Genomic DNA, 16,809 nt, shown 5'->3' on the forward strand with positions numbered 1-16,809 from the left:
TGGCCTACCACGGCCGACTAGCCTGGTACCTGGGGTACCCACTCAGCGATACTCACCTTTCGCAGCCACGCTCCCAAGCCCGTCAACAGGGCTCCTGCACCCCTCCAAACGGGTTTCGAGCCTACACTCCCACCAACAACAAAACGACCTCCATTTTGTAAATTTGACTAACCCCCTAACTCACTCTACACTGACCCCGGGGTCCCTTGGGCGGGAGTCACTCCTCCCCCCAATCACTCATCGCACCATGCATTCCCCATTCGCTCCACTCACACAGACCCGCTGGCCTCACTCACTCACCAAGCACATGCTTCCACTTCACTCACCAACTCTTCAACACACTCACCGCTGAACTCTGCCATCCTTCTAACTACATCCCCCAACTAACTTGTGCTCCCACGTCGTCCCTTACACTATAGCACGTTCCTTTTAACACTACGTAGCTAAACTACGTCCCCTCTACACATTCACAAGTCTGTCACTGTTCTCAAATGTCCCAAAAATTATTTACCCAACCTAAATCTCGCTATCATCCCTCTAACTAATCCATTCCACGGGCCCCATGAGGACTTACCCCTGCCCCATGGAGCCGGTCTAGCTAAGCTAACCCTTCCCCCTAACTAGTTTCCATCCTGTGCCCTGGTCAAGGGGGTCTTCCACCCCTTGCCCAGGAATCCTGTGCACCCGAAAGTGAGGCTTGCTTTTTTTTTGTTTTTTCATGCGCAGCACCAGCGCGGCAACTCACAGCTCGCGCACTTTGCACCTGCCCGTGACGTCATGCAGCTGCACGTGTACCTCGTCCCTCCTTGGACGGTACCATCCGGCAGGGATACCCCTCCTGCCGGATTCCAACCCCACGTGCAGCCATGACGTCACCGTGCGCATAAAAAAAACACAAGCCCCACGTCTCGAGGGGTTCCCCACGCGAACACATGTGCTTTGCCCGTTGGAGCTTAACACACACGATCGCGTGGAGAACCCGTCCGGTCCAAATCCGTTTACCTGCCTAAACTTTGTCCGTCCGCGGGATCGGCAAATCCACCGCGTGCGTTTCCGGACCGGGACTTCACTCTCGCAAGCGAGCACGTGGGGGCCTCGTGCGTTGCACAGCACGGACCTCGTGCTCACTGCTGGGTGAACCCGGCACGGTCCCCGAAACAACTACAGCCGCTACTCGGCTTTCGTTCTTCTGTCGCCGTCGTCGTCGCCATTCGACACACGCACTCCCGCGTGTTACGACGCTAACACACTTCACCATTAAACTCACACCGGGAGACACGGCTGCATGTTCACACATGCCGACCGACATCTCCCTTACATACCGCTCTCTCACACACACGGTCTCCCTTGCACTCGGCCGTTCACTCACGCATGCCATCTCCCTCGCACACGTGGCTCCACTCACTCGCGGCCTTCCACTCACTCGTGCCATTTCCCTCACACAAACCATACCACTCACACACGCGGGGGCACTCATCCACGGTGCCTCACTCATACACCGTGCCTCACTCACACACGCGGGGGCACTCATCCGCGGTGCCTCACTCATACACCGTGCCTCACTCACACACGCGGGGGCACTCAACCGCGGTGTTTCATCCATACTGGCCGTTTCATCCACACACACGGCCTCTTCCACTTGCGGTGCCCCTTTTACACACGGCGTGCTGGGAAGCACGTACTCCGGCACAGTTGCCACCACACCACTCACACACGGGGTCGCTTCCACACACGGGGACGCACTCACACCTTGCACCACACACACAGGGACAACCACACTGGGGATGCGTGTCCCCACAAGAGTCTCCGGGGCCTCTATACCCCCCAAGCTCTCCGTGTACCTGTCCACAGCACCCGTCCCCTCAACCTCGCAAAGCACGACCGAACTCACCTGGTCGTGACTCGCCTCAAGGGGGCATACTCCCTCCCCTCGTTCCTGGAGGAGGCCATCCAGCTGCTCGCACCGTGCCTCCACCCAGTCCGCGAGCTCACCCCCATTATCCTCCACTACCTCCGTGCGTGTGTGCGTCACTTACCTTGCCATTATCATGCAGTCTCTCCTCTATTTTTTCTGTCTCCCGTGTCTCTTTACATTTATAAGTTTCTGTTGTCCCCTCCTGTCTATTAGTCTCCGCTTCTTTCTGGCGTCTTTCCCTTATCTTTATGTAGGTCAACCTTGCTTTCTCCTTAAGTCGCTCCCGTCCTTCCCTGTTTTTCACTCCTTGCTCTTTCACGACCTCCGCGTACCTCATCCTTGCTTTCCGTATTAATTGTTCTTTTCTCTCCCTCCCAATTACTTTCACCTCGTCTCTTGTCTCCCTCGTGCACGTCTCCGTCACGCTTCTCGCCCAATACGTCCCCCGAATTATTTTCTCCTTACCCGCCTCCACCGCGGGCCCGACAGCCGTTGCACTCCCTCCCAGCTCGTTCGCTCCCACACGTGGCGTCGCCATTTTGAGCTCTCTGGCCACTGCCTTCATGCCCGCCTGCAGGCTTTGGCCCATGTTCTGCGTCTCACCCCGCAGCTTTTTCATTTCGAGTGCGTTTGTTTCCATTTTCGTTTTCATTTCGTTCATTTGCTTGTTCATGCCTTTTATTTCGTTTTTCATTTCATTTGTGTTTGTATCCATCCTCGCTGTCATTGCCGCCAGCATGGCGCATAGCTGGGCCATGTCGGGTGCGCTTGGGTGAGCCGTTTCGGCAAGGATCGGGGGGTTTTGGTGGAGAGGGGGAGGGGAGGTGTCATACACCGCGGCCGCCGCCGCACCTATTTCGGGCTCTGGGTTCAGTTGGACGAGTTCGTGTTCCTGCACAACCAACATTTCCTGCACGGGGATTTCATCCTGGACCATGGATCCGACATTACTACACATATACATTTCTAATACCCCCGGCTCCCGCTCGCCTTGAGACGCCAATTTATTTCTCGTAAAGGGTTAATTTAAATCGCTCGTAATTTGGAGGGAATCGGGGTCGCTTCTCTCACCCCTGGACCGATTCCCGTGAATTTAGTTGGAGACAGGAGAGCCCGTTTTCCCGTTCTCCGATACCAGTGCTGCGAGGAGGGCGATGAGTTTATATCGCACGACCTGACACCAGTGTTGCGGAATCGCGCCCGCCGGCGTGCGAACGGCCACGTAACTCGAATCGCGGCACGTCACCCACCGGACGGACAATCCCGTCGTGACCCTCTCGGACTAACGCCGGGAACTAGTCACGGGTGGGCCTTTCGGCCTCACCACGATCGTGCCAATCGGCCCCCCGCGTGGGATAGGGTTGCTCGCCAAATTCGACCTACCTAAGTACCCACACGGAGGGTAGACCGGGCGATCGCACCTCGCCGCAGGTCGACTTCGGACACGGGCCACTTTAAGCGACCCGTTCCGTACTATCGGGATAACCGAGCGGTGTTATCGTCAACCTGGACGGTTCGATTAATTATCGGGCGTTTTAGCCCACGACCAACCCTTTACGTGAAGTAAGATGGAGATTCAATAAAGGAAAAGACGAAGCGAAACGGGAAAACAGTTCAACATAAAGCACATTTATTTCGCGATGAACGGAAAGCACACATATACAATTATACACCAAAAGCAAATGTAAAACAAGAAGAAACACACAATAATACACAAAAAGCAAAAGTAAAAGCAAAACAGAATGCAGATATACCACCAACTACCGAGCACACGGCAACACTTATACAGTTTTACTTCACAGACGGCGCCGACAACACATATACTCAAAGCAAAAGAAAAGGACCACCCTCAAGGATGATGGGGGCAGACGGGCCTGGGGCCGAGACCGTGTCGGGCCTACCCGTCTGATGAGCCGCAAAATGGCGGTGGCGCCCCGACTCCGCGGGCCTCGCGGACAGTGTCTGGAATGGGGTGGGAACGGGGCCCCCTTCTCGCACTATCTCAGCGCGGGGGGAAACAGGAGGGGGTTGTTGATGCTCGGGGGAAGGAGGATATCTCCCTGGCTCGGGTCCCGCGACGAGCGTCTCCACCACGACCTCGGTCGCGTTACCGGCCTCTCCTCTCCGCAGCTCCCCGACTCTGACACGAGCACCCCCTCGACTGCCCTCGCCGCCGCCACCTCTCCAACTCTCCACAGCTCCGTTCAACTGCCTTCTCCGACTCCTCTCTTGACTGGCTCTTCCCAACTCAACTCCGAACTCCACTTGACTGACTACTACTGCTTCTTCTTCCCAACTCAACTCCGAACTCCACTTGCCTGACTCAACTACGAGCGAACGCGGCCCTTTATAGCCCCCGGGGCCTCGCTCCTTCGCCTTCGACCCTTTACCTTCGACCCTTCACCTCTGGCTGGCTCCCCATTGGAACGAGGAAAAGTGGGCGTGAATGCTTTTTGATCCACGAATCTGCATATAGCGACCACACTCCGACGCACCTGGAGGCGGGGCCAAATCGCCCCACGCTCGCCGATAGGACGGAACAGAAGTGGGTGTGAGTCGTTTTTGATCCGATTGCTTCGGAAAGGCTGGTGCCTCTGCACGAGTCCAGTATCGGTGCCCACAAGCGGCACGGGAATGACGGTGATGCGATGGTCGCGATGGCGAGCCGTGACGGTAAGGGTCGTGGCTGTTGTTGTTGTTGTTGTTGTGAAGCGGCGTTGCGGCTGGTGGTTGTTGTGTGATGGCTGTTGAGACGTGGTTGGTGGTGGTAGTAATGGTGGTAATGGCAGCTGGTCCAAAATAAAGATAGTAAAAGAAAAACGGCTATCTAAAAGGGTCGCAGCCCGCATTAATGACATTTATTCCCTCTAAACAACGGGTTTGGGCCTAACTACACATATACTTACAGAGATATCTCACCTAAGGGACCTGAATGGTGGTTTGTGAATTTCGTCAACCACAACAATATTTATATTTCATTTCGGCAAATATACCGTCGGCGGATCTGTAAACCAAGTTATAAAATAACTAAGGCCTTACTTATGTGGCCCCCATTAGTGACAAACAGTCACAGGTTTTACTGTATTTATCTAATTGATTATGAATAATTATAATTAATATTATACACAGTTCATTCCTATGATTAAATTGATGCACAGTTCTATATTGCTGGACAGTGTTAAATTAATGTTTCATGAAATGTTGACATGCTTGCAATGACTTCTGATTTAGTAAACATAGTAAGTCTTTGGTCATAAAGCACATCAAATAGAAAAGAATAGTCATCCAATTTGCAAGATAAAATTTCACCTAGCGTTAATGGGACAAAGCAGTGCGCGCGGGAATATGCGATGGTGTGCCATCGACAACGTAGTTCTAGTTATTAATGACATAACCAGAGGTTGGTCGGCACATCCTGCTCCACAAACAAAGCGTCGATACTGCCAAGGCAGTCTCATGGCATGGATGAATGCGGATAGTTTGCCATTGCTTTCCAAACAGTAGGTCATGGAAGGAATCTGCAATTTGGTTGAGGTGCTGGTGATAACACTCTTATGCTTCCTGGAAGGGCACAGTGGGATCTTTCATGCACTATCTAATGCTGGCATACAGGATACCCAGGTTAAATTCCATCAGAGGGACAAGGCAAACACCATTTTGATGCAACACCCTGCCTGTGAAGCACCATTCCTACAGTATACAGTCAAGCTGGGACGAGGCAATGAATCCAGACTACACAGTCTAAGGGTAGGTGCACTCCATCTGCACCATTCTATCAGGCATTAGCAGATGTACTCAAGTAAGAACTACTCACCAATTTGCATCATCGTAAATGCAGACACATTCTTCCGCAGCTTCTCGTAACGGATTGGCAGCGTGTCAAAAACACTGAAACGGAACATACAAGGAAACTCAGTAAACAGGAGGCCATTGATAGCTCATTGCTCCCACATTGCAAACCCCTCATTTATTTAATAAATATGAAGAACCAAAGTTAATCTTTTCTAATATAAAGCTCTGTATTGACGATTGTACCTTTAGGCAGGAATCGACAAGTCAGACAGCTTGAATATCGCAGATAAAATAAACCGTGCCAATATAGTTACCCTCACAAGAAGGTATTGCATTTGGGTCCGTTTATAAGTTTCAAAAAGTGAAGATTCGCAAGTACATTGGTTGCTTTGGTGTGTTATTCTGTCTATCTGTATTTCCATCTGTCTGTTCGTCAGGTAGAAGGTGCATTGATTTGCTGCTCACGCCACCTCCCTCTTGCCTGGGATGGAGGGGACCGAGGGCTGCGTCAAATACATCAGTTTTGAAGGCAGTGAGGACCGAGCCAAAAACAGCAGCTTACATGGGGCAAGCTATGCACTAGGCACCCGAGATCACACCATCCGACGTGCATTTGTGACGCAGCCTGGTACTGCAGCTTGGTGGGACTTGCTGACCCTGTACTGCTGGGAGGGAAGGCAGCTTTTGCGAACTCCCTCTTTCAAAGCTCCGGGTGTTGGGAACGAGAGAGACCGAGTTTTGTGGTATCGAGGACTGTGCCGAATACATCGACTTCCATGTGAGTGAGAACCAAGCCGTGGATGGCAGCTTTTTTGATGGGTCAGGGGGACGCGCACGTTGCTCCCGGAGTTGAAGCCGATCAATGTGTGTATAGGTTATGGTCTGGGGCCTTTGCCTTGCCGAGCGGCTTGTTGGGTTTTTCAGAATCAACCCATCAAGGATGGGACCGAGAGTGAAAACACGGAGACTGGGTGGACACCGGAGGCCACACAGGTCAATCTACATCGGGAAGTTGATCTACATCTACATCGCCATCGGCGGGGACATCGCGCAGAGGGAGCTGGGGCAGGGGAAAGATGCGGAGGCAAGATTGGGGGGAGGGGCCGGCTTGATTCACAAGTCATGGTTTATTGCTATGGTTAAGCTGGATGCTTCAAGACCGGGGAGGGTTCTGTTGGTGGCAGCACGTATTGGGAGGCAGCTTGGTCCATGAATTGTAGTTGCTTGCCGAGTTGAAGATGAATACTTCAGGACCAGGGAAGGCTCTGTTCAGCCTTGGAGACTCGCGGGTGGTGGTGGCGGCTGGTGGAGCGTGATGCGCATGCATGGGTCATGGTTTGAACATGCACAATTGTGATTTGTGCACATGTGAACACACGTGTTGTGAACACACGTTATGCAAACACATGTTGTGCATGGTGTGTTGCACTTGTGTACACACATTATACGTGACATATTAAGCTGGATGCTTCAAGACTGAGGAGGACTTCATTGATGGTATACATATTACATACACAAGAAATACGTGAAATATTGCACAAGTTATACGTGACATATACACACGTTATACTGTCGAAGATTCGGCGCACTTAACAGTACCGCCGTCTCAGGGGTTATAACGCCGGCTCGTTTGGCACAGCTATCGGGTTACGCACCTCAGATCACAATACCAAAGTACCCCTGTGCCTTGCCAGTTGGGGATATAGACCCCAGCTACAGACTGGGTTTGTCAGAGACCAAGCGAAGTCTGCCACAGTCCGTAACCAGTTTGGTTTTAAATACAAATCGAGCGATTGTTCCTCAGCACGACACAAATAAATTCAAGGCGGCAAATCTCGTATCAATCAGCCACATTTATTGGGGACACATCGGGGAAACACGATACAAGCAAAGCATTCACGAACGTTATAACTAATCTATAACCCGCTCTTAACTAGGGAGCTACGGATACGGGTTTCGAAGGGAACCCCAGTGGAATAAACCTTTGGCCTGGATGACATGCAGACAAGACACGGAGTACTTGGTAGTGGCTCATGGACGAGAGGAAAAGTGTCGAAGGCACGAATGCGGCTCATGACAAGCCGATGGTGTCGGATTCGAGCGCCCAGCTAAAGCATGCAGCGTGGCAAGATGGCGCTCGTACTCCTATTGGCATCGCTCGCGCATGCCGCGTGGCAAGATGGCGGTGACGTAGTCCTTTTGTCGGCACCGCTCATGCACCCGCCTCGGTGCGTCCAGCCTCTGCAAGGTCGACGGCACAGGAGAGAAAGATCGATGGTGTGTTCCAGCTGGTTTTTCACAAGGTCCAGTATACAAATCTAGGCCTGGCCTGTTCACCAGATTAGGCCAATCCAGGTGTTGGGCTCCGCAGGCGGATCGATGGGATCAAAAGACGCGTCGAGCCGTGCAGGGAGCAAAGACAGTCAGAGGCCTCGTGGTTGGATTCAGGATGAACCTGGGTACGACCCGCAGGCTGGATCCATGGCCAAGGAGGAACAGCTCGTCAAGTCACTCATAAAGCAGATCGCCGACCGACAAAGCAGCAAGTTACTCCCTTGCCTTCTTGGGACAGGCTTTTCCGACCGCCTCCGGGGACACGCGATTGGGCCATCGCTCGAATCCGCAGCAGCCCTCCGCCAATGGGCCGCTGACACGTCCTGCTGACCAACCGCCAGGGTGCTGGGCGGGGGCTAGTTAGGAAGTGGGGGGGGGAGGGGGGAAGGAAAAAGAAGAAAGGAACCTCTCGGCACACCACCACCGTATTAACACTGGACAGCCTGCTACACCTCCCGACAAACATGTAATGTCCGATTACCAAACAACCTGGCTAAACATGCATTTAAGGGGGGATCTGGGCTCATCCTATATTTAATAACCAAATAAGGGCCCATTTCCACAACAATATGTGGTATATTGCACGTTGCATGTTATATACAGAAGTAAAACACACACACACACACACGGATAATTTAAGACCTGGTAGTCTCCATTCCACCTTCTGAAACCTGCATATGGAGATAACAACCAAACTAAAAATAAAAAAATAAAAACTTCCAATCCCAAAATCTGCAGAAACCAAATTTCCTCACAAATACCGGCCAATGACATGCCTACCAACAACATACAAACTTCAAACAGGAATCATTACAAAAATGATGTACCATCACCAAACATAAGGTGGTTTGGAGGCAGAACAAAAGGGATATAAGAGAGGTTGTTATGGAACAATTGACCACCTACGACTGAACAAGGCCGTACTTGAAAATTGCAAAATGCAAAGAACCAAATTGTCCATCGCCTGGATATACTATAAGAAAACTTTTGACAGTGTCCCACATTCGTGGATGATAAAATTCATGCAAATATACAAAATCAATCCCCAAATTAATCAAACCGATTGAGAAAGGAATGGAGCTCTGGAATACCACATTGACATGACAGCACTCAGAAGGAAATAATGCAACACAACGTGTGAAGATATGGCGTGGGATCTTCCAGGGAGATAGTCTTTCCCCCCCTCTCGTGTTTCGTCTGCCTCTGGACCCACTTAGTAACCTCATGAACAAAAAATGACACGGATACACCCGAACAACCAATAGAAGAACATCCAAAGAAACAGGAAAGGGGACACCGACAATACATGGATGATTTAAAGCTCTTTGCATCGAATGACAAAAAAAAAAAATTGAAAGAACAATCAAAGCTCGTAAATTGGTTCTCTGATGACATTCAAATTGAATTTGGATTTGATAAATTCTGGTCCATGAATGATCAGGATCTCCCAACACAAACGTCATCTGAGTGTGCATGTAGACCCTTTAAGATACCGTTCTGGTAGGCATCTTTTTTCCAAAACAAGCCAGTCTCATCAGCATTCTGGTCGGCAGAACGTACGTCAATGCAGCAGAGACTCAATGGTGAAGAATCACTTTTTTTAATTCTAGTAGTTGGATCCTAATCCTCACCAAAATCTAATCAGTTTGTCCTTGTCACACACCGAACCTGTCCACAAAATTTCATCCAAATCCGTCCACAAGTTTTTGAGATATCCTGCACACAGACAGAAAGAAAGCGGTGAAAACATAACTCCCTTTACCTTCAGTGACCGAAGTAATTCTGTACTATTGAATGGACCTTTTAACCCCTTAGAGTACTTAGACCCCATTTGGATGTTTAAAACTCTTTAGACCTTTTAATACCCTTCAGACATCTTTAAGAATTTACATAATTAGCACACCTGTTACCCCTCTAGACATTCAGACCCCTCGACACCCCGTTGAGACCCAGTTAGACCGCTTTAGATATCACTGACCCCTTGAGGCCTTTACACTCTTTGAACTGCTGAAACCCCTTTACCCCTTTGACCCTTTTGAATGATTAACTCTAAACCTTTTAGACCTTTACACCCCTTTAGACCCTGTAGACCCCTAACAACCATTGGAGCATATTGTTACGGCTGTGGAAATTCGCAATACACCATAAAGGGTCCTTAGATCAGTTATGACGATAAGTAATTGTGTAGTTAGATTTCCCCACCGTTGTTTAGAGGGTATTTCCGTGTTCACAGGGCTGCGATCCTTTGAGTTAGCCGTTTTTCTTTTCTCTGTCATTATTTTGGACCAATCATTCCCCAACAACCAAATCACCACCACCAACGCCCCCAAACAACTACAACACACAACAACCACCTTAACCACAATGCCAACCATCGCCACCAACTACAACCACGAACCAACCACGCTCAAACCCTCACCACAACAACCACCACCATCTTCGCCACTATCCGCGTTTACGAACGCCATCCTCCACAGACCACGCGGCGAAGATTTCCGCGGTAAAAACCGTCCAAGAACGCACGCAGGATTGCCAGAATAAAAGCTCTTGCGGAGCCTGCACGGACTTTTCCCGCCTGTTTCTCCCGCCTAAATTCTCCGTGCTCGGTGTGGTGGAAGTGCGATCCGAGCCGGGGGTCAAAGGTGAGAAAAGGTGGGGGCCTCTTTTTGGGGGAATAATTCCCTGGCCCTGAGCCAAAACTGACTCCCCCGGCCCCCGCATGGGGCGGGGTGGAGGGAGAGCGAGAGGGCACGCCCCCCTTCGCGAGGCTTCTCCAAGAAGCTCGAAGGGAGGCGGGGCCGAAAACGGGGCGGAGCGAAGGGCGGAGCCCCGCGCTACAAAAGGCGGACAGCACGGACCTTGAGTAGTCTTCCTGTCTCCTTGTCTTCGAGAGTTCCTGTGTTCTTCTGGTTTTTTGAGCTTCTCGGCTGGTCGTCGTCTTCTTCCTGGCGCTGGTTGTCTTGTCGGTGGAAGGGGTCTTGTCTTGTCGGTGGAAGAGGTCCTGCGCTAGCAGCTTGGCGAGCGGCCTGTCAACGGAGGGACAGACGGGAGACGCGGCAGCGCCGGTTGTGTGGTGGACCTGCGCGTCCGGACGAAGAGTGCCGGAGAGGGTTCGCCGGCCGAGAGAGAGGTTGGGGCCAGGCGCGACCATGCTAACTGTCGTGGGAGAGGGACGCCACAAAAAGGGAAGTCCTCTCTCTCTTCCACTTATTTATTTGGGTTTTAGTATGCATGCTGTGGCGTTGTGTCCAACAAGTTAGAACTGCCTAAGTGACTGTGCATGTATGTACATTGCTTTAGTCGGTAGTAATTCTTTCTTTGCATTTCTATTTGTGTGCTGTACATACGTGCACGACTGTTATTCATTGCTTTGCCTGCATATGTGTGGTTTCAATAAATGTACTTGTCGAACTGTTCCCCGTTTCGTTGCGTCCTTTCCTTTGTTTGAAAGTTCCATCTTGCATCGCGGAAGGAATTGGTAGAAGGGTGTAAGCACCCGGTAAATAATCACGTCTGTCGGGGCGGGCGATAACACCGCTCGGTTATCACTGAAGCACGGAACGGACCGCTTAAGCAGTTCGTGTCCTCGGCCGGCCAGTGGAGAGGTACGATCACCCGGTTAACTACCCGCGCAGGTACTTAGGTAGGTCGAGTTTGGCGAACAACCCAATCCTGCGCGGGTGGCTGATTGGCACGATTGTGGTGTGGTCGAAAGACCCACCCGTGACTAGCTCCTGGCGGTAGTTCCACGGAGGGTCACGACTGAATTGTCCGTTCCGGTGGGCGACGCGGTCGCGATTCGAGTTACGTGACCGATCGCACGCCGGGCGGACCGAAATTCGTAACACTGGTGTACAGGAGTGTGGGATTCAAATCCACCTCGGTCTCAAACTAAATTCACGGGGATCGGACCAGGAGTGTGCGAATCAACCCCCTCCCCTCCGTTCCCCCCAAATTACGAGCAAGCCAAATTAATCCCTTCCGAGAAATAAGATGGAGTTTAAAGGCGAACGGGTGCCGGGGGTAGAAATGAATATGTGTAGCAATGTAGAATCCATGGCCTGGGACGGTATTGTAATTTTAATCCATGGGGGAGCTCACCCTCATATTCTGAGCACAAACTTTGCCGGCAAACGGAGTCGCAAGATGGCGGCGCGGCCGCACGTCAGCGCAGCACAAGGCGTGAGCAGACCACTATTAATGGCGCAACGAACGGCACGACACGAGGCGAGCGCTCCCAACAACTGTTTCAAACCACGTGGGCATGGCAGGCGAGGAAGGCGGACATTGTCGGGCTTCAGAAACAATCAAAGGAAGAATGGACAACCCAGCTTGAGAAAGAAAAACGCAAGCACGATTTGGAATTAAAACAACTAAAGGAAAAAAATATTGGAAAAGTCAAGACAGGTCAAAGAACTAGAGGGAAAAATGGGGAAAATAGAATTGAGTCTCCATAAGTGGGAACAAGAGACGAGCGAGCTGAGCGAGAGAATGAAGGAGGAGCGAATTGGTAACTCCAGGGATAGAAGGCACATGGAAGAAGAATGGAAAAAAAAGTTGGAAGAAAGAGAATGCGAACACAATTTGGAAGTAAAGCAACGAGAGCGTGAGGTAGAACAAGGCGTTCGGGACAGAAGAAGACTAGAAGAAGAGGTAAAAAGAGAACAGGAAGATAGGGAACAATTGAAAGAAAAAGCAAGCTTGGAGTATGATGAGATGAGGAGGAAAAGGGATGAGATCTGCAAGGAAAGGGATGAAGGGAGTGAGGAAAAATGGAAAAAAGTTTATGAGATACTGGAACACGAAACCAAAGAGAGAAAATTACAAGACAAGCTGAGGATCTTGGAAGAGGAAAGAACGACAGCAAAAAATGAAACGTTAAGGAACCACACTGTACAGATCGAACAGCTGGAAGCGAAGGCCAGATTAAAGAATGAGATGCAAGAAAGAGTAATGATGGAAGAACGAATGAGAGAGGAGAAAGAAATCAGTCAATTAAAGGAAATAACGAGATTGCATAATGAGGAACAAGAGAGACAGTGGAATAAAAAACACAAAGAACAAGGAATGAGACAGGAGAAGGAAATCAGCCAATTTAAGGAAATAATGAGATTGCAGAATGAGGAACAAGAGAGACAGTGGAATAAAAAGCAAAAAGAGTATGAATTTGAAACTGAACAACAAAAGGAAAAAACAAGGTTGGAGTACGAGGAGATAGTGACAGAAGAATGAATGAAACAGAAAAGGGAGATCAACAAAATGAAGGAAACTATGAGATTGGAGAATGAACAACATGAGAGACGGTGGGATAGAAAACACAAAGAAAACGAGGTTGAAGTTAACCAACTCGAGGAGGAAGCAGAATTGGCATCCACGGAGATTGAAAAACTCCGGAAAGAGAACGAACAACTCAAAAAGTTCCGAGAGGAGGAACGACTCAAACGGAGCCAGGAAGTAGAACAACGCAATAAGGTGGGACGTATGATATCACCACAAGGAGCAATGTTGGTGGTGCAGGACTTGATCGACACCACTGGTCGGATGAAGGAACAATTGGGACCAACCCTAATAAAGGAGACACAAATAAAAATGGAGAAGAGGGAAGCAACAGAGACAAAGAAGGAAGTAGAAGTATTGCCAGAGAGACGGGAGATAGACCGAGTTGAGAATGAATTAAATAAAACGAAGGAGGAAACAGAGACGAGGATCCAGGAAGAAACTAATAGACACGAAGAGACAATAGAAATAAAATGTATAGAGACGCGAGAGATAGAAAAAATAGAGGAGAGACTGCACGATAAAGACGGGGTTAAAGGAACAGAACACACACACACACGGTGGTAGTGGAGGACAATGGGGGCGAGTTGGCAGAACGTGTGGGGACCCGGTGCAAGCAGCTGGATAGCCTCCTCCAGGAACGAGGGGAGGGAGTATGCCCCCTTGAAGCAGATCGTGACCAGGTGGGTCCGGTCGAGCTTTGCGAATTTGAGGGGGTGAGTGCTGCGGATGGGTGCACGAGGAGCTTGGGGGGTATGGAGGCCCCGGGAGCCCGAGAGGTGACCCGATTCCCCAGTGTGATTGTCCCGGTGTGTGTGTGGTGAAAGGTGCGAGTGCGCCGCCGTGTGTGAGTGGTGTGGTCACGAGTGTGCCGGAGTGCATGCTTCCCAGCGCGCCGTGTGTGAAAGAAGCACGGTGTGTGAGAGGGACAGCGTGTGTGAGGTCGCTGTGTGTAAGGGAGATGGCGGAGGGCATGCGTGAACATGCAGCCGCGTCTCCCGGTGTGAGTGTAATGGCGCGGTGTGTGAGTCTCGTGACACACAGGAGCGCGTGGGTCAAATGGAGACGATGACGGCGACGGGTGAAAGACAAAGGCCGAGTAGCGGCCGTAGCTGTAATGGGGACCGTGCCGGGTTTGCACGGTGGCACGCGCAAGGTTCGGGCCGTGCTTCGCATGAGACCGCCACGTGCGCACCTGCGCGAGTGAAGCCCGGTCCGTAAACGCCAGCGGTGGATGTTGCCGATCCCGCGGACGGACAAAAGGTAGGCTGGATTACGGATTTGGACCGGATGGGTTCTCCACGCGGGCGTGTGTGTGAAGCTCCGACGGGCAGAGCCCATGTGTTCGTGTGGGGAACCCCTCGAAACGCGAGGCTGTTTTTTTTTTTTGATGCGTAGGGTGACATCATTACTGCACGTTGGGTTAGAATCCGGCAGAAGGGAAGTCTCTGCCGGATGGTACTGTCCAAGAGGGACGAGGGACGCGAACAGCTGCCATGACGTCACGCCAAAGGTGCGCGGCTGTGAATTGCCGTGCTCGTGCGCAGGTTGCGAGTTGCCGCGCTGGTGCTGCACAATTTAAAAAACAATAAAAGCAAGCCTCGCTTCGGGTGAACAGGATTCCCTGGGCAAGGGGTGGGAGACCCCTTGGCCGGGGCACAGGAATGCAACTAGTTAGGGGGAAGGGTTAGTCTTAGCTAGACCGGCTTCATGGGGCAGGGGTAAGTCCTCATGGGGCCCGTGGAATGGATTAGTTAGAGGGATGTCAGTTTAGATTCAGGATGAGACATGGAAGATGGGAAATGATTGAGGACACAGACAGACTTTGGATGTGTAGAGGGGACGTTGCTTAGCTACGTAGTGTTAAAATGAACGTGCTGTAGTGTAAGGGACGACGTGGGAGCACGAGTTAGTCAGGGGACGTAGTGAGCAGGATGGCAGAATTCAGCGATGTGTGAGTTGTGAAGTGGAAATGAAACTTGATGAGTGAGTGAGGCCAGCGGGTCTGTGCGAATGGAGAATGCATGGTGCGATGAGTGATTGGGGGGGAGGAGTGATTCCCACCCAAGGGACCCAGAGGTCAGGATAATGTGAGTTAGGGGGTTAGTCAAATTGACAAAATGGAGGTCGTTTTGTTGTTGGTGGGAAAGTAGGCTCGAAACCTGTTTGAAGGGGTGCAGGAGCCCTATTGACGGGCTGGGAGCATGGCTGCGAACGGTGAGTATCGCTGAGCGGGTACCCCGGGCACCGGGCTCGTCGGCCGCGGTAGGCCAAGGGCCCATGGGGGGCCGGGATAGCGTAATGGGCACGGGTGACCCGCTGATGCGGGGCCCGGGGCACCATAGGCCGCGTGGGCACGGGTGACCCTCGGAAAGGGGCCCGGGGCGCCAGCCTGCCACGTGAGCGTTTCAGGGGAGTCGCCAGGGAGGGCACTCCGCGGTGTTTAGGGAGCTGGTAGGCTCGGAGGCAGTGTAGTGCCCGGGGGTGCCATCGTTGGAGAATCGGCAGAGGGGAGTTCCTGCCAAGGGAGCCACGCATCCCAGCCACGAAACCGTGTGAGGGCACGGGAAGAAAATTGGAGGGCATGGCCCGGAATTTGCAAGGACACCAACACAGGCGACGGGAATCTTGGTTGTTAGAACCGATAGTTTAAGGGAGAGGTGGTTGTTGAAAGCCCCGGGGTAGTTTGAAGTTAAATGGATAAGGTAGAGAGGAAGTGAACCCCTCCGTACCATCCATCCCTTCGCTCTCGTTGTGGGCCGCTGGACCCACTTTGGGTAAAGATCGCTGAAGTCTGAGGAGGCCATCCTGAGGCTTGAGTTGGGCCTCGACACAGGACGCGAGCTCTCCCTTATTCCCCTCCAGGAAGGGAACGTAGGGGTTGGGAGTTGGGAGTAGACAGGATATGTTAACCAAACAAGGACGATAAAGGGGGTTAGGGGACGATTTATAGAGGGGAAGTAAAAAATAAAAATAAAAACAAAAAAAATAAGTTGGGGCTAAATTGGGTTTTGACAAATTAAGGGAGTGGGTATGGACAGAGACAGGCAAAGGCGATAGGTTGGGAGGGAGACTGTAGGGTAGGTCCGAGTCCACCTTCCGAGTGGCCAGCACCACCGCACTCCCTCCATCAACCTCCTCATTACAAGGCCTGTGCCGGTCGGATCGCCTGCTGGCTATTTACTGCAAGGCCTGTGCCGGCCACTTCATCGGCTGGCTGTTGCTGCAAGGCCTATGCCGGTCGGATCGTCTGACGGATGTTTGCTTCAAGGCCTGTGCCGGTCGATCGTCTGCCGGCTGTTTTTACTACGTACAAGGCCTGTGCCAGTCAGCTTCACTGCCGGTTGTTTTTGCTGCAGCGGCCTTGTCATGCCATGCCTTGCTTGTTCACCTTTGCCATGCCATGCCTACTGCCCATGTCCACCAGCCCCGTTCTGTTTTGCATTCCCCCCCCCCCCCCGCCTATGGTTCATTACCATGTGCGCCAGGAT

The 16,809-nt window shown here is 51.6% G+C and overlaps 1 protein-coding gene across 3 annotated transcripts in view; it reads right to left on the reverse strand.

The window, feature by feature from the left end:
* PNLDC1 (PARN like ribonuclease domain containing exonuclease 1) overlaps nt 1-16,809 on the reverse strand; it is a 116,009-nt gene that overhangs the window by 87,615 nt on the left and 11,585 nt on the right. For all 3 annotated transcript variants that reach the window (XM_085883402.1, XM_085883401.1, XM_085883403.1), the window contains one exon: nt 5,730-5,803. In XM_085883402.1, the coding sequence (XP_085739528.1) occupies nt 5,730-5,803 (74 nt within the window). The remainder of the gene's footprint in view (nt 1-5,729; nt 5,804-16,809) is intronic.

This window comes from Eptatretus burgeri, chromosome 5 (assembly GCF_056783735.1).
Source record: "Eptatretus burgeri isolate ZD-2024b chromosome 5, Ebu_testis_v1, whole genome shotgun sequence".
Lineage (NCBI taxonomy): Eukaryota > Metazoa > Chordata > Myxini > Myxiniformes > Myxinidae > Eptatretus > Eptatretus burgeri.